The following is a 19,330-nucleotide window of genomic DNA, read 5'->3' on the forward strand; positions in this document are numbered from 1 at the left end:
TTCCTTGATCTGATGTAACTAATAGTTTATCTGAAATGTAATGTACTAGAGTGGAATAGACATTTTGAGAATAAATGATTGTTTATAACCCTTGTCTCTTCCATTGAGGCACCATGTTTCATTTTGCTTGCCTTCTCTTCATACTGTTTGTTGAACTCCTTTAGAGTAGGGTTAACTATATCATCATTAAGTATACTAAAAATAGATCATTATAAAAATGATCTGGAGTGAGGGGAAACTTCACTGTGATTTTGATTTGCATTACCCTGAGGTTACTGATCCTGAGCGTTTTTGCAAGTGCCTGCTGGCCGTTTTAATTTACAATCTTGAAAAATGTCTAAGTCATTTGCCCATTTATTCACTGGATTGTTTGTTTAGTTGTTGAATATCAGGTGCTCTTCTTTTTAAAAAAGACTTATTTTATTATTCGACAGACAGAGTTACAGAGAGAGAGGTAGAGACAGAGAGAGATCTTTGATCTGCTGGTTCACTCTCCAGATGGTTGCAATGGCCGGAGCTGCACCAATCCAAAGCCAGGAGCCACAAGACAGGAGTCTCTTCCTGGTCTCCCATGTGGGTACAGGGGCCCAAGGACTTGGGCCATCTTCTGCTAATCTCCCAGACCATAGTAGAGAAAGAGGTGGATCAGAAGAGGAGTAGCCTGGACTAGAAACAGCAGCCATATGGGATGCCGGCCAGGGCTTTAACCCGCTGCGACACTGTGCCGGCCCCTTGTGCTCTCTTAATAGATTCTGGATGTTAACCTTTTATCAGTTGTGTAGCTTGCAAATATTTTCTCCCATTATATTGGTTGTTTCTTCACTTTGCTGAGTGTTTCTTATGCAGTGTAGAAACTTATCAGCTGGATGTAATCCCATTTGTCAATTTTGGCTTTGATTTCCAAAATTTTGGGGTCTTTTACAAGAAGTCTTTGCCTGTGCCAATGTCTTGTGGTGTTTCCCCCATGTTCTATAATGATGTAGTGGTATTGGGTCATAGATTTAGGACTTTGACACATTTTAGTGGAATTTTATCTAAGGTGTGAGGTAGGTGCCTAGTTTCAAACTTCTGCATGTGGAAATCTGGTTTTCCCAGCAACATTTGTTAAAGAGACTGTCCTTGCTCCACGGATTGAATTTAGTTCCTTTGTCAGATGTAGTTAGTCATAGTTGTGTAGGTTGATTTCTGGTGTTTCAGTTCTGTTCCATTGGTATGTCCATCTGTTTTTGTGCCAGTACTAGGCTGTTATAATAGTCTCTTGGTGGAGTCTTTTGGATTCCCTAGCTATAGGATCATGTCAACTGCAAATGGAGATTGTTTGATTTCCTACTTTTCAATTTGTTTTTTTTTTCTTCCCTCATGGCTCTGGCTAAAATTTCCAGCACTATATTAAATAGCAATGGTGAGAGTGGGCATCCTTGTCTAGTTCCAGATATTAGGTGGAATGCTTCCAGCTTTCCCCCATTTAACAGGATGTTGGCCCTCGGTTTGTCATACATTTCCTTAAGCAAAGGAATGTTCCTTCTATACCCAATTTGCTTAAGGTTTTCACCATGAAAGGGTGTTGTGTTTTATCAAATGCTTTCTCTGCATCTATTAAGATAATCATATGGTTTTGTCTTGAGTTTGTTACTGTCATATATCACATTGATTGATTTGTGAATATTGAATGCATCCCTGCATCCCAAGGATAAAGCCCACTTTGGGTGAATGATGTTTCTTTTTTTTAACATTTATTTAATGAATATAAATTTCCAAAGTATGATTTATGGATTACAATGGCTTCCCCCACATACCGTCCCTCCCACCCACTACCCTCCCCTTTCTCTCTCCCTCTCCCCTTCCATTCACATCAAGATTCATTTTCGATTATCTTAATATACAGAAGATCAGCTTAGTATGCATTAAGTAAGGATTTCAACAGTTTGCTCTCACACAGAAACATAAAGTGAAAAATAATAGATGATTTTTTAAATGATGATGAACTCAGATAAGACTTATTGTCATGTTTAATCCCAGTGAGAGTCAAGTTGGGAGTTGATAATTTCTTTTTTTTTTTTTTTTACAGAGGATCAGTTTAGTATACATTAAGTAAAGATTTCAACAGTTTGCACCCCCATAGAAACACAAAGTGAAATATATTGTTTGAGTACTTGTTATAGCATTAAATCACAATACACAGTACATTAAGTACAGAGATCCTACATGAGGAGTAAGTGCACAGTGACTCCTGTTGTTGACTTTACCAATTGACACTCCTGTCTATGGCATCAGTAGTCTCCCTATGCTCCAGTCATGAGTTTCCAAGGCTATGGAAGCCCCTTGAGTTCTCCGACTCTTATCTTGTTTAGACAAGGTCATAGTCAAAGTGGAGGTTCTCTCCTCCCTTCAGAGAAAGGTACCTCCTTCTTTGAAGACCTGTTCTTTCCACTGGGATCTCACTCGCAAAGATCTTTTGCCAGAGTGTCTTGGCTTTCCATGCCTGAAATACTCTCATGGGCTTTTCAGCCAGCTCCGAATGCCTTTAGGGCTGATTCTGAGGCCAGAGTGCTATTTAGCACATCTGCCATTCTATGAGTCTGCTGAGTATCTCACTTTCCATGTTGGATCACTCTCCCCTTTATTTATTCTATCGGTTAGTGTTAGCAGGTACTAGACTAGTTTATGTGCTCCCTTTGACTCTTAGTCCTTTCATTATGATCAATTGTGAACTGAAACTGATCACCTGGAACAGTGAGATGGCATTGGTACATGCCACCTTGATGGGATTGAATTGGAATCCCCTGGTATGTTTATAACTCTACCATTTGGGGCAAGTCAGCTTGAGCATGTCCCAAATTATACATATCTTCCCTCTCTTATTCCCACTCTTATGTTTAACAGGGATCACATTTCAGTTAATTTTTAACACTTAAGAATAACTGTGTATTAATTACAGAATTAAAGCAGTCATATTAAGTAGAACAGACAAAAAAACTACTAAGAGGGATAATGTATTAAGTTGTTCATTAACAGTCAGGGCTATGCTGATCAAGTCACCATTTCTCATAGTGTCCATTTCACTTCAGGAGGTTTCCTTTTTGGTGTTCAGTCAGTTGTCACCGATCAGGGAGAACATATGGTATTTGTCCCTTTGGGACTGGCTTATTTCACTCAGCATGATGTGTTCCAGATTCCTCCATTTTGTTGCAAATGACTGGATTTTGTTGTTTTTTACTGCAGTATAGTATTCTAAAGAGTACATATCCCATAATTTCTTTATCCAGTCTACCGTTGATGGGCATTTAGGTCGGTTCCAGGTCTTGGCTATTGTGAATTGAGCTGCAATAAACATTAGGCTGCAGACCGCTTTTGGGTGATCCCTTTGACTCTTAGTCAAAATAAGTGTGATCAATTGTGAACTGAAATTGATCATTTGGACTAGTAAGATGGCATTTGTACATGCAAACTTAATGGGATTGTACTGGAATCCCCTGGCACATTTCTAGTATATGCTTTGAACTTCCTGTGATCTTTTACTGGGAGGTTTTCTTCCTTTACCTTCTTTCATATAGATGGCCGTGTTTCTGTGTTTCTGTGTGTAGCAAATCTTTAAGCATCTTTTGCAGGGCTGGACGAGTGGCAACAAATTCTTTCAATTTCTGTTTGTTATGAAAGGTCTTTATTTCACCTTAATTCACAAATGAGAGCTATGCAGGATATAATATTCTGGGCTGGCAATTTTTCTCTTAGTACCTGTGCTATGTCTCACCATTTCCTCCTAGCCTGTAGGTTTTCTGATGAGAAGTCTGCTGTGAGTCTAATTGGAGATCCTCTGAGAGTAATCTGACATTTCTCCCTTGCGAATTTTAGGATCTGTTCTTTATGTTTCACTGTGGTGAGTTTAATTACAACGTGTCGTGGTGAGGATCTCTTTTGGTCATGTTTACTGGGGGTTCTATGAGCTTCCTGTTCTAGGATGTCTCTGTCCTTCTCCAAACCCAGGAATTTCTCTGCTAGTATCTCACTAAAAAGGCCTTCTAATCCTTTCTCTCTCTCCATGCCTTCAGGAACTCCTAGAACCCAAATGTTGGGTTTTTAATAGTATTCTGTAGATTCCCAACAATATTTTTTAGATTTCTAATTTCCTCTTCTTTTCTTTGGTTTCAGTGTATACTTTCCTGTGCTCTGTCTTCTAAGTCTGATATTCTCTCTTCTGCTTCACTGATTCTGTTTTTAAGACTCTATAAGGTGTTTGCCATTTGATCTATTGAGTTCTTCATTTCATTTTATGTCCCTTCACTATCAAAAGCTCATGTTCTACTAGTTTCTTCATTTCATTTTGATTCCTCCTTAAGATTCCATTTTCATGAGAGAGATTTTCTATCCTGTCCAGTAAGGATTTCTATAGTTCAAGAATTTGTTTTTGAGAACTTCTAGATGTTCTTATCATAAAGTTTTTGAAAATGTATCTTGCATTTTCTATCTCATCACCTTCATAATCTTGAATTGGGTGCTTGTTCAATTCAGGGCATCATAGTTTCTTCCTTGTTCTAGTTTCCTTGGTTTCTGCATTTGTTGCTTGGCATTGTGGAGACATTCATTGGTTTCTTCTTTTATTTTCCTCGCTGTGCTGTTTTTTCTCATTATACTATGACTCTAAATTAAGTGATCTGTCTGCTATTGATGGATCCTTAGAGGATTGTGATGGGTGTGGCCAGAGAGCTCTGTTCAGTTCTTCAGGGTTAAGGGTGTGCCAAAGGTGACACACCCAGGTTAGGCTTGGCAAATCCTCTCTCTCTCTCTCTCTCTCTCTCTCTCTCTCTTTTCAGAAGGGAAGTAATTCTGCACAGCTGAGTGGAATTGAAGGCACAGTGTCTGAGCTCTAGCCCCTGTGGATATAATATTCATCTGCTCTGTCCCAAGGACCACACAAAGGATCTGTGTAGTCTTCAGTGTAAGCTCAAATTCCCCTGCAGTCTCCCACCAGGTGCCAAGGTAACCGAGTTTGTGGCGTCTCTGGAGAGTACTCATGTCTTGGGTACTCCGTGAGTTCTCTCACACACCCTCAGTAGTTTTATTTTTTCACAGTCTCAGTTAATTAGCTTCACACATTCACTAGGTTCTAGCCTCCTGTTATTTCTCCCCACTAGAGTCAGTTTTTTTCTGCTTGGCTGATGGCGGGCACAGCTTTGACCTTAATAACCTCAATACCGCCATATTTTTTTTTTTTTGGACCAGCAGAGTGGACAGTGAGAGAGACAGAGAGAAAGGTCTTCCTTTTCCATTGGTTCACCCCCAATGGACGCTGTGGCTGGTGTGCGGTGGCTAGTGCACCATGCTGTTCTGAAGCCTGGAGCCAGATGCTTCTCCTGCTTTCCCATGTGGGTGCAGGGCCCAAGCACTTGGGTCATCCTCCACTGCACTCCTGGGCCAGGCAGTGAGCTGGACTGGAAGAGGAGCAACTGGAACAGAATCCGGCACCCCGATTGGGACTAGAACCTGTTGTGCTTGCACTTCAGGCAGAGGATTAGCCTATTGAGCCATGGTGCTGGCCTAATATCTCCATCTTTGTAATAACTCCGTTCGATCTGGAAAAAGCAGTTGAGATCATCAGGACAACACAAGGAGATACAACTGCAAAGAGCAACAGAAAAATCAAAGGAAACATCTTTTTTTTTTTTACTAAGCATACTGGTTTCCAGATGCATCCATTGTTTTGCAAAATATGAAATTTCATTCTTGTTATGGCTGAATAGTATTCCATAGTGTGCAAATACTAAATTCTCTTTATCCAGCCATCAGTTGATGGACATCTGGGTTGATTCCATACCATTTTTTTTAACTTTTACTTAATGAATATAAATTTCCAAAGTACAGCTTATAGATTACAATGGCTTCCTCCCATAACTTCCCTCCCACCCACAACCCTCCCCTTTCCCTCTCCCTCCCCCCTTCCATTAGCATCAAGATTCATTTTCAATTCTCTTTATATACAGAAGATCAGTTTAACATATATGAAGTAAAGATTTCAACAGTTTGCACCCACATAGAAACACAAAGTGAAAAATACTGTTTGAGTACTACTTATAGCATTAAATCACAATGTACAGCACATTAAAGACAGAGATCCTACATGAGGAGTAAGTGCACAGTGACTCCTGTTGTTGACTTAACAAGTTGACACTCTTGTTTATGGCATCAGTAATCACCCTAGGCTCTTGTCATGAGTCATCAAGGGTATGGAAGCGTTTTGAGTTCACTGACTCTTATCTTGTTTAGACAAGGTCATAGTCAAAGTGGAAATTCTATCCTTCCTTCAGAGAAAGGTAACTCCTTCTTTGATGACCTGTTCTTTTCACTGGGATCTCACTCGCGGAGATCTTTCATTTAGGTGTTTTTTTTTTTTTTTTCCCAGAGTGTCTTGGCTTTCCATGCCTGAAATAGTCTCATGGGCTTTTCAGCCGAATCCGCATGCCTTAAGGGCTGACTCTGAGGCCAGAGTGCTGTTAGGACATCTGCCACTCTATGGGTCTGCCGTGTATCTCGCTTCCCATGTTGGATCATTCTCTCCCTTTTTTTATTCTATCAGCTAGTATTTGCAGACACTAGTCTTCTTTATGTGCTCCCTTTGGCTCTTAGTCCTATCATTATGATCAATTGTGAATAGAAATTGATCACTTGGAGTAGTGAGATGGTATTTGTACATGTCACCTTGATGGGATTGAATGGAATCCCCTAGTATGTTTCTAACTCTGCCGTTTGAGGTAAGTCATCTTGAGCATGTCCCAAATTGCACATCTCTTCCCTCTCTTATTCCCACTCTTATATTTAATAGCAATCACTTTTCAGTTAAGGGAAACACCTCTGAAGTCTGTGAAAAACCCCAAGTCACAACTGCAGTGGAACATGCAATGTCATGCAGGTGCATACATATAGCATGCACGTATGTAGGTGTGTGTGTAATTGCTTGAATCAAGGCACTTTAATACTGTTCCATCTGACTTCTTTCCACCAGCTGCCCACCCATCCATGGGGGAATCTGAAACCCTTTCTGACCCAAGGCTCTAGAGCTCAGGTCTTCTGTCCTGGTTAAAACGCAAGAAGGAAAACATGTTTGTGAATCATTCTCTTCACCCCACGTGAAGAATTTCCTCCAGGTTCATGGATACAAAGACTCAAGGGAGAAAATCCCATTAGTTACTTTTGGTCCATGAGCTTGTCAATATAACACTCCATGAATTTTTTGCAATTATGTACCTGGATTGCATGAGAGGGCACAAAGGGATGCATCAGGCAAGGTTCTCAGTCAAGTTTCATACCGGAAAACTCCAGTGTCACACACTTCAAAGAGTCAAAGAGCAATAGAACAGCCACCCATGCCATTGTTCAGGGCAGCCATCCATTGCCTTGATGCCACACAGACCCCAAACCAATCCTGTTTACAGAGATACCCACTAGGACATGCGGTTTTCAATCACTGTGGAACCAGTAATCACCCTGAATGCAGAAGTTCCCATTCAGGATGTCAAATCACTTCATTTTTAGTTGTAAATCATGAAACACTTCTACGTTGCTGTTAACCATGGTAATCCCATGATATGTTTTTGCACCTACAACATTGGTTGATGCTCTCATAAGCGCAAGGGATGATTTCAGTACTTTTCACTTTTTACTCTAAAGCAGAAAATACTCACCAGAAATCATCTTTTTATTCCCACCACCAGAAACACCAAGGGCAGGATGAAGCCTGAAGATACCTGTACTTCTTGAATGCAAGTGACTCTCAAGATTATTATGGACACCATCAGGAGACCTATTTACCATTAAACCTTTGCCAAATTCACAGACTCACAATACACAATGGATAGCATGTCCTGTAGGCAATAATGATGATCAACATTGGCTAATCATTTGTGCTTCCTTACCAGTGTGATGTATTGCTGAGTAAATCTAATAAGAATGGGACAAGAGAGCATATAAGAGAGCTCTATTATTCCACTCAAAAGTTTTCTAGACTGAAACTGCTATCATTGAGATGCCTAAGAGTTTAAACAAAACACATTTTCCATTGCCTAGCCACCATTCTGATGCAATTAGTGAGATTTTGAATAGTGGCTCATGCAAATTAAGACGCAGTATAGGCACAAAATACAGAATAAAATTTAGTGACTTGTATAAAAATGAAAATATAATGTCTTGACGAGTTAGACTTATTACCTGTAAAATGATGAAACTTGTCTATTAAGTAAATCTAAATCAGAGAGCAATTATCTCTTGCTCTCTGTAATGTGTAGAAGCTAAAAGTAGAGTCACTCTGAATGTACGCGATTCACTGAACAAAGGTTGGGAATGAAGAGAAATAATTCCATGCAATGAGGAGGCTTCAGAAAATTCATGGAAAATGTGTGTTATGAAATAATTATGCATTAATTTCAAAAATTTAGCAGCCGGATATATTCATCATTTTGTTTAAGTGTTCCTCTCATATTTATCATTTTTTATCTTCTACATTCTTCATGCTGAATTTGATATTTTTTATAGCTTGAAATGAAGGCCTCAAATGTAGAACTTCAGTATTTTTATAGGGAAATATATATTCCAATTGAGTAAATGTATAAACATCTGAGATCATACATTTCTGCATAAATTGAATTTTAGCAACAGTATCTTAAAAGTTCATATATTTTTCTTTTGAGACTTATTATAATTTCTATTGAAGTCCAATAACATCTAGGTTATTGTAAAGCAATTTCCAAAAATAAAAACATGAACACTTGAGTTGGTAGGTAAAGATATCTCTGTGTGTACAGGGAACACACACAAGAACTTACACTCAGTCTGCATTGAGAACACTGTCTCCAATGGACTCTATCCTGGAATACTTCTCAGGCTCAACACACTTCAAATCAAAAGTAGAAATTACTGTAAGCAAGTTGTAAGATTAATGTCATAGTAAGCAGAAAAAGAAACTAAGAAAATCCACAATGCGGAGGTCATCTATCATGTCAGCACTCACTGTATCAATTCTCATTAGCTCCAAATTAGCTATGCTGGTATGTAAAGTCTACACAAGTGCATTTTTGTATTATGTCCCACCCAAGAAGCCACACATCATCCATCTTACATACTGAATCTTATGTAGCTCCTCTGAATGTAACAGAATCTATTTCTACCAATATCCATCTAACCTAGGACTAATACTGCTGATTACGGGTAAAGTCCAAGATGACTGAATAGGTAAGGGCTTACTGTTCTAGGCTAGGTGTCGACAGTAAAAGTAAAAGTGGAGGAAATAAGTTCTCAGTTGATAGAAAACCGCAGTTGGAATTCTATGGAAGGAAGAATTCCGTGGATCAGTGTGGAAGGTGCAGACATGCAGTATGATCAAGGACACAACACACAATCCCAGCAGCCAAGAGCTGGAGAAAGCAACAGCTTAGAGAGGGAGGGAAGATCAGACTACAGTGCCTGGGCCACTGGTTACATAACTGGAGGGAGTGTTTCAAGTAAACACCTGATAGAAAATGGGAGAATATGGCTACGTATTCTTCCAGATACATTTTAAAACTTACATTTTAAAAAGCAGAAGGAACAATAAAAATATCATCAAAAATGTGTAGAGGAATTGAACAGACATTCCTCCACAAATAGATGAGCAAAAGGCCTCACCGAGGGTGTTAATCCTCAGTAAACTTGGAATACTATTCAAAGCCACACTGATATACCACATCACATCTTCTCCATTGGCTACAATATTTTTTTTCTTTTTTTTTAACTTTTATTTAATGAATATAAATTTCCAAAGTATGACTTATGGATTACAATGGCTTCCCCCCATACCATCCTTCCCACCCACAACCCTCCCCTTTCCCACTCCGTCTCCCCTTCCATTCACATCAAGATTCATTTTCGATTATCTTAATATACAGAAGATCAGCTTAGTATACATCAAGTATGGATTTCAAGAGTTTGCTCCCACACAGAAACATAAAGTGAAAAATAATAGATGATTTTTTTAAAATGATGATGAAATCAGAGCAGACCTATTGTCATGTTTAATCCCAGTGAGAGTCAAGTTGGGAATTGATAATTTCTTTTTTTTTTTTTTACAGAGAATCAGTTTAGTATGCATTAAGTAAGGATTTCAACAGTTTGCACCCCCATAGAAACACAAAGTGAAATATATTGTTTGAGTACTCGTTATAGCATTAAATCACAATGTACAGCACATTAAGGATAGAGATCCTACATGAGGAGTAAGTGCACAGTGACTCCTGTTGTTGACTTTACCAATTGACACTCCTGTCTATGGCATCAGTAATCTCCCTATGCTCCAATCATGAGTTTCCAAGGCTATGGAAGCCCTCTGAGTTCTCTGACTCTTATCTTGTTTAGACAAGGTCATAGTCAAAGTGGAGGTTCTCTCCTCCCTTCAGAGAAAGGTACCTCCTTCTTTGATGACCTGTTCTTTCCACTGGGATCTCACTCGCAGAGATCTTTTGCCAGAGTGTCTTGGCTTTCCATGCCTGAAATACTCTCATGAGCTTTTCAGCCAGCTCCGAATGCCTTTAGGGCTGATTCTGAGGCCAGAGTGCTATTTAGGACATCTGCCATTCTATGAGCCTACTGAGTATCTCACTTCCCATGTTGGATCACTCTCCCCTTTATTTACTCCATCGGTTAGCATTAGCAGGTACTAGACTTGTCTATGTGCTCCCTTTGACTCCCAGTCCCTCCACCATGACCAACTGTGAACTGAAACTGATCACCTGGAACAGTGAGATGGCATTGGCACATGCCACCTCGATGGGATTGAATTGGAATCCCCTGGTATGCTTCCAACTCCACCACTTGGGGCAAGTCAGCCTGAGCATGTCCCAAATTATTATTGTTTTTAAAGATTTCATTTGAAAAGCAGAGTGAGAGAGTGGAAGATAGAATGAGATGTGATAGAATGAGAGATTGAGAGAATTAGAGAGAGAGAGAGAGAGAGAGAGAGAGAGAATGTCTTCCATCCCCTGTATCACTCTCTAAATGGCCACAATGGGGCAGAGCTGAGCAGATCTAAGTGGGAGCCAGAAGCTTCTTCCAGATCTTCAAAGCAGGCGCAGGGGACCAAGCACTTAGGCCATCTTCTACTTCTCTCCAAGTCCAAAATGATTGAAAATGGAGCAGCCAGGACTGGAATCAATGCCCATAAGGGATGCCTGAACTAGAGGCAGAGGCTTTACCTGTTATACCACCACACCAGCCCCAATAATAGTTTTTACATGAAGTTTGTATACCTTAAACAAATAAATAACAGAAAAAAGAAAAAAATATAAAAGTTAAAGTTTTTAAACTTCAAAGGTACATGTCATGCAATGGATATGGTTACCTGCCAGGCAGAAAATGATACCTTTGACCCATTGCTCATGGCTGCATTTCTAACCCTTGTGGAAGCATCTCATGAATGTTGTGGGCCACAGCATATATAGCATTGTCTATCCTGTAACCCCCATCACCCATGGTCATTTCAAATTCATGCCAAAGCTTTCATTCCAAGGAGGCATTCAGTGGACAGAATTAGAAGGTGTCGCAGGATGCCCTCAGAAACTGAGCAATAAAAAACCTCAACCAGAATCTGGTGATGTAAATGTCTTCTGGATTTTTGGAATGGTTAGCTGTCTATAAATTTTGAAAACTAGCAAATGAGTGGATAAAGTAAACGGAATGGAATGAGTAGGAAATGGAATGAGTGGAGCAGGAAATGTGTCTCACTGTTGTCAAAATCCCACTTGGGAGATGGTGACCCAGATTTTAGACTTTGTTATCTAAGGGGAACTCCCGCACTCACTCATCCCGCTCCTCCCCAGGTCTCACAACTTGGGGCAGAGCCTGGGAGGGCCTGTGGAGCTGCAGAGCAGTGAGGAGCCAACAGGGGTAGTGGCATGAACACACTTTGCTCCTCTGCAGCTTGGCCCTGGGAGTCATGCACATGAAGCTCCACATCCTCATATTCTGCACCAAAGAAGGAAGTGGGGTGGGGCCTGTTCTCATTCCCCATGCCTCATGACCCATATTCCTGTACAGGACATGGTTCCTGCATCTGTCCTCTCATGAGAAACCTGTGCTCACAGTGCTGAGGCTCCTGACTTTGCCTGCAGATCAGTGTGAGAGTACTCATTATGGCTGATGTGTGGATCTCTGTGAACATCAGGTTTCACGCTGGAGGAGCTGGCCTGAGAGGTTCCACAAGAAAGAGCCCTTGGGACCACACCCAGCCCCCTTAGGCGCATTCACTGCAGTCTTGCAGGCAAGGACAAATCCATCCTCTGCCAAGGGCACCCTCAAGTGCCTGAGGGTGGTATTGACCCTGACTGAAAGGAAGGGAGACCTGGGCATTAAGAGGAGCTCCAAGTCAAGAGTTGGTGAACTGAAACATACAAGAATAATGTAAGGGATCTCCGTGGGAACACCAGATGGCCCTGCAGAAATAAAATGTGAGTGAAAAAAAAGTTCCAAAGACTATTTGAATAGGAGTTCCCTCTGAGCAATGGGATTGCAGTTGGTTTTCTTTTCTCCTTTATAAATACTTAGATCTATTTGCCTTAAGGATACTATTGAATAATGAGAACAGCCCAGTTTCACATTGACTGCCATGCCAATGTGTATCATGCTAACCAAGTAAACAAGCCTATCATGCAATAGACAACTCATGAAAGGCAAGTAAGCAAAGAATATACTATTCAGATAATACATAAATATATGTTCTAGCTATAAATGATAGAAATTATAATCAGAGATGTCATTGCCACATTAAGCCAGGACTTGTTTTTTGCATGCAACAATAAAAATTTCAGTTCCAGTGATCTTGCCTTTACACACACACATACACACACAATTGTTTTAAAATGCAAGGACTCAGTTACCAATTGACATGGATATTAGAAGATGCATATGCTATTGGCTATTAACACACATTTGAGTATGACTCAGGAAGTCTTTCTATGTTCTTATACAACCACATAAAGTTATGATATCTCCCATTGAAGTGATTCTCAGACTATAGGATCTGAAAACACTGTTGGAGTGTTTGGGGAGAAATAAGTAATTCTATGAGGAACTTACTACTGTGTTTGAGATTATGGGGGCATTTAAGATGGCTCAATTAAGGAAATGGCTCTCAAAAGGTGGTTGGAATCAGCATGATCTGGTTCTTCTCCACTTACCTTTTTTTTTTAATCTTTTATTTAATGAATATAAATTTCCAAAGTACGACTCATGGGTTACAATGGCTTCCCCCCCCATACCGTCCCTCCCACCCACAACCCTCCCCTTTCCCACTCCCTCTCCCCTTCCATTCACATCAAGATTCATTTTTGATTATCTTAATATACAGAAGATCATCTAAGTATACCTTAAGTAAGTATTTCAACAGTTTGCTCCCACACAGAAACATAAAGTGAAAAATAATAGATGATTTTTTTTAAATGATGATGAAATCAGATCAGACCTATTGTCATGTTTAATCCCAGTGAAAGTCAAGTTGGGAATTGATAATTTCTTTTTTTTTTTTTTTACAGAAGATCAGTTTAGTGTACATTAAGTAAAGATTTCAATCGTTTGCACCCCCATAGAAACACAAAGTGAAATATACTGTTTGAGTACTCGTTATAGCATTAAGCCTCAGTGTACAGCACGCTAAGTACAGAGATCCTACATGAGGAGTAAGTGCACAGTGACTCCTGTTGTTGACTTTACAAATTGACACTCCTGTTTATGGCATCAGTAATCTCCCTATGCACCAGTTATGAGTTTCCAAGGCTATGGAAGCCCCTTGAGTTCTCCGACTCTTATCTTGTTTAGACACGGTCATAGTCAAAGTGGAGGTTCTCTCCTCCCATCAGAGAAAGGCACCTCCCTCTTTGAAGACCTGTTCTTTCCACTGGGATCTCACTCGCAGAGATCTTTTGCCAGAGTGTCTTGGCTTCCCATGCCTGAAATACTCTCATGGGCTTTTCAGCCAGATCCGAGTGCCTTTAGGGCTGATTCTGAGGCCAGAGTGCTATTTAGGACATCCGCCATTCTATGAGTCTGCTGAGTATCTCACTTCGCATGTTGGATCACTCTCCCCTTTATTTATTCTATCGGTTGGTGTTAGCAGATACTAGACTTGTTTATGTGCTCCCTTTGACTCTTAGTCCTTTCATTATGATCAATTGTGAACTGAAATTGATCACTTGGAATAGTGAGATGGCATTGGCACATGCCACCTTGATTGGATTGAATTGGAATCCCCTGGTATGTTTCCAACTCTACCAATTGGGGCAAGTCAGCCCGAGCATGCCCCAAATTATACATCTCTTCCCTCTCTTATTCCCACTCTTATGTTTAACAGGGATCACATTTCAGTTAATTTTCAACACTTAATAACTGTGTGATAATTACAGAATTAAACCAGTCATGTTAAGTAGAACAGACAAAAAAAATACTATGAGGGATAATGAATTAAGTTGTCCATTAGCAGTCAGGGCTATGCTGATCAAGTCACCATTTCTCATAGTGTCCATTTCACTTCAGGAGGTTTCCTTTTTGGTGTTCAGTCAGTTGTCACCGATCAGGGAGAACATATGGTATTTGTCCCTTTGGGACTGGCTTACTTCACTCAGCATGATGTGTTCCAGATTCCTCCATTTTGTTGCAAATGACTGGATTTCGTTGTTTCTTACTGCGTTATGTACTCTAAAGAATACATATCCCATAATTTCTTTATCCGGTCTACCATTGATGGGCATTTAGGTTGGTTCCAGGTCTTGGCTATTGTGAATTGTGCTGCAATAAACATTAGGGTGCAGACAGCTTGTTTGTTTATCAATTTAAATTCCATTGGGTAAATTCCAAGGAGTGGGATGGCTGGGTCGAACGGTAGGGTTATATTCCGGTTTCTGAGGAATCTCCAGACTAATTTCCATAATGGCTTGACCAGTTTGCATTCCCACCAACAGCGGGTTAGTGTCCCTTTTTCCCCACATCCTCGCCAGCATCTGTTGTTGGTAGATTTCTGAATGTGAGCCATTCTAACCGGGGTGAGGTGAAACCTCATTGTGGTTTTGATTTGCATTTCCCTGATTGCTAGTGACCTTGAACATTTTTTCATGTGCCTGTTGGCCATTTGGATTTCCTCTTTTGAAAAATGTCTATTGAAGTCCTTGGCCCATCTCTTAAGTGGGTTGTTGGTTTTGTTTTTGTGGAGTTTCTTGATCTCTTTGTAGATTCTGGTTATTAACCCTTTATCTGTTGCATAGTTTGCAAATATGTTTTCCCATTCTGTCGGTTGTCTCTTCACTCTCCTGACTGTTTCTTTTGCAGTACAGAAACTTCTCAATTTCATGAAATCCCAATAGTTGATTTTGGCTTTGACTGTCTGTGCCTCCCGGGTCTTTTCCAGAAATTCTTTGCCTGTGCCAATATCTTCAAGGGTTGCTCCAATGTTCTCTAATAACTTAATGGTGTCAGGACGTAGATTTAGGTCTTTAATCCACGTTGAGTGGATTTTTGTGTAAGGTGTAAGGTAGGGGTCTTGCTTCATGCTTCTGCACATGGAAATCCAGTTTTCCCAGCACCATTTATTGAATAGACTGTCCTTGCTCCAGGAATTAGTTTTAGATCCTTGATCAAATATAAGTTGGCTGTAGATGTTTGGATTGATTTCTGGTGTTTCAATTCTGTTCCATTGGTCTATCCATCTGTTTCTGTACCAGTACCATGCTGTTTTGATTACAACTGCCCTGTAGTATGTCCTGAAGTCTGGTATTGTGATGCCTCCGGCTTTGTTTTTGTTGTACAAGATTGCTTTAGCTATTCGAGGTCTCTTGTGCCTCCATATGAATTTCAGCATCATTTTTTCTAGATCTGCGAAGAATGTCTTTGGTATCTTGATTGGGATTGCATTGAATCTATAAATTGCTTTTGGGAGAATGGACATTTTGATGATGTTGATTCTTCCAATCCATGAGCATGGAAGATTTTTCCATTTTTTGGTATCCTCTTCTATTTCTTTCTTTAAGGTTTTGTAATTTTCATCGTAGAGATCTTTAACATCCTTGGTTAAGTTTATTCCAAGGTATTTGATTGTTTTTGTAGCTATTGTGAATGGGATTGATCTTAGCTGTTCTTTCTCAGTCATGGCATTGCTTGTGTATACAAAGGCTGTTGATTTTTTCATTGATTTTATATCCTGCCACTTTGCCAAACTCCTCTATGAGTTCCAATAGTCTCAGTATAGTTCTTTGGATCCTCTAAGTACAGAATCATATCGTCTGCAAAGAGGGATAGTTTGACTTCTTCCTTCTTGATTTGTACTCCTTTGATTTCTTTTTCTTGTCTGATGGCTCTGGCTAAAACTTCCAGAACTATGTTAAATAGCAGTGGTGAGAGTGGGCATCCCTGCCTGGTGCCAGATTTCAGTGGAAATGCTTCCAACTTTTCCCCATTCAATAGGATGCTGGCTGTGGGTTTTTTATAAATTGCTTTGATTATATTGAGGAATGTTCCTTCTATACCCAATTTGCTTAGAGTTTTCATCATGAAAGGGTGTTGAATTTTATCAAATGCTTTCTCTGCATCAATTGAGATAATCATATGGTTTTTCTTCTGCAGTCTGTTAATGTGGTGAATCACATTGATTGATTTGCGAATGTTGAACCATCCCTGCATACCAGGGATGAATCCCACTTGGTCTGGGTGGATGATTTTCCTGATGTGTTGTTGTATTCTATTGGCCAGAATTTTATTGAGGATTTTTGCGTCTATGTTCATCAGGGATATTGGCCTGTAATTTTCTTTCAGTGCTGCATCTTTCTCTGGCTTAGGGATTAAGGTGATGCTGGCTTCATAGAAAGAATTTGGGAGGATTCCCTCTTCTTCGATTGTTCTGAATAGTTTGAGAAGAAATGGGATTAGTTCTTCTTTAAATGTCTGGTAGAATTCAGCAGTGAATCCATCTGGTCCTGGGCTTTTCTTTGTTGGGAGGGCCTTTATTACTGTTTCAATTTCTGTTTCAGTTATGGGTCTATTTAGGTTTTCTATGTCTTCATGGTTCAATTTTGGTAGATTGCATGTGTCCAGGAATCTATCCATTTCTGATAGGTTTTCCTGTTTGCTGGCATACAGGTCCTTGTAGTAATTTCTGATGATTCTTTTTATTTCTGTGGTGTCTGTTGTTACGTTTCCTTTTTCATCTCTGATTTTATTGATTTGGGTCTTTTCTTTTTTTAGTTAGTTGGGCCAATGGGGTGTCAATTTTGTTTATTTTTTCAAAAAACCAGCTTCTCGCTTGGCTGATTTTTTGTAATTTTTTTTGGATTCAATCCTGTTAATTTCTTCTCTGATTTTAATTATTTCTCTTCTCCTACTAGATTTGGGTTTGGTTTGCTGCAGTTTTTCTAGGTCCTTGAGGTGCGCTGAAAGCTCATTTATTTGGTACCTTTCCAATTTCTTGGTATAGGCACCTATTGCTATAAATTTGCCTCTCAATACTGCTTTTGCTGTATCCCATAAGTTTTGATATGTTGTGTTGTTGTCTTCATTTACTTCCAGAAAGTTTTTGATTTCTCTTTTGATTTCTTGAATGACCCAGTGTTCATTCAGGAGCATGTTGTTCAGTCTCCATGTGTTTGCATACTTTCTGGGGTTTCCTGAGTTGCTAATTTCCAGCTTCATCCCGCTGCTCCACTTACCTTTTAAGAATAATGGAAACTGGAGCAGGGATGTAGTGTATGTGAACTTTCCACCTTGAGTGCTGGCATCCCAAATGTCGACAGCTCCGATCTCTGGCTGCTCCACATCTGATCCAGTTCCCTCTAAGACCAAAATAACTCAACAACAACAAAACAAACATCCAGTTAAGAAATGGGAAATGACTTCAACATGATTTTTCAAAAAGAAATTGAAATGGCCAAAGGCACTTGAAAAATGTTCAAGATCACTAGCCTTCAGGGTAATGAAACCAAAACCACAATCAGGTTTCACCTCACCTGTCAGAATGGCTCTCATATAGACATCAACTAACATCTTGTGCTGTAGAGGATTTGGGGAAAAAGGTACCCTAAGCCACAGGTGGTCAGAATGTAAACTGATGTAGTCATTGTGGAAGACAGTATGGAAACCTTGAGAACTGAACATAAATCTTCCATATGTCCCACAAACTGACTCCTTAGAATTTACCCAAACAAAATGAAATCAGCATGAAGAAGGGTCATCTGTATCCCCATGTTTATTGCAGCTCAATTCAAAATCCCTAATATATGGAATCAACCCAGGTATCAACTGATGACTGCATAAAGAAACCATGGTATATATACTCTAATGATATTAATCAGCAGTAAAAAAGAAAGAAATCCTGTCTTTTGCAACAAAATGTAATGAATTGGAGTGAAATTGATAATTTGCATGTCCATGTTTACTTATAGCCTTTGTATCCATTTTTTTGTAAAATAGTGCTGGTTTCTTCACACCATTTGTAGAACATGTTACATACGGTAGGGTTAATCTCATGAGTATAAAGTAAATTAGAAAATAGTTCCTTGCGGGGCCAGCACCATGGCTCACTTGGTTAATGCTCTGCCTGCAGCAATGGCATCCCATATGGGTGCCAGGTTCTAGTCCCAGTTGTTCCTCTTCCAATCTAGCTCTCTGCTGTGGCCTGGGAGTGCAGTGGAGGATGGCCCAAGTGCTTGGGCCTCTGCAACCGCATGGGAGACCAGGAAGAAGCACCTGGCCCCTGGCTTTGGATCAGTGCAGTGCCAGCTGTAGCAGTTATTTGGGAATAAGCCAATGGAAGGAAGATCTCTCTCTCTCTCTCTCTCTCTCTCTCTCTCTTTCATTGTCTGCAACTCTACCTGTCAAATGAAAAAAAAAAAGAAAATAGTTCCTTGCAAAAATTAAGAGTGGGAATAGGAGAGGGGGGAGGAAGAAGCAAGACATTGTGGACACAAGGGAGTGTTATGTGGGAGGCATCGCTATGTTCCTACATCTGTATATATGTAATGCATGAGACTTGTACACCTCAACTAAAATTTGAAATATAAACATATTGAGTAACTTACAAACAATAAAATATATTTTTAAAATGCAAATGAACAAACAAAATACAAGTAATTCATGAACAATGCAGATAGGATGAGGGACATTTCTGCACAGATAAATATATGACCAGAGGGCATTACAAAGAATGCTAATCAGCAATAAGCATGGACAAACTATTCCACACCAAAAGGAGCCACCACTTCACATCCACTCCATGGCTCAAATAATTTTCAAAATTTTCAAAGTGATGGAGAAGCCATAGAGAATTTGGAACCTTCAA

The 19,330-nt window shown here is 39.8% G+C and overlaps 1 protein-coding gene across 1 annotated transcript in view; it reads left to right on the plus strand.

Annotated features, from left to right (window-relative positions):
• The first annotated feature begins 8,966 nt into the window (after positions 1-8,966).
• Positions 8,967-19,330, plus strand: part of LOC127489053 (vomeronasal type-2 receptor 116-like) — a 31,865-nt gene continuing 21,501 nt past the window's right edge. Inside the window, exon 1 of the mRNA XM_070067593.2 lies at positions 8,967-9,035. Coding sequence (XP_069923694.2) covers positions 8,967-9,035 — 69 coding nt within the window. The remainder of the gene's footprint in view (positions 9,036-19,330) is intronic.

This window comes from Oryctolagus cuniculus, chromosome 16 (assembly GCF_051225735.1).
Source record: "Oryctolagus cuniculus isolate XC-2025 breed Fujian yellow rabbit chromosome 16, ASM5122573v1, whole genome shotgun sequence".
Taxonomy (NCBI): Eukaryota; Metazoa; Chordata; class Mammalia; order Lagomorpha; family Leporidae; genus Oryctolagus; species Oryctolagus cuniculus.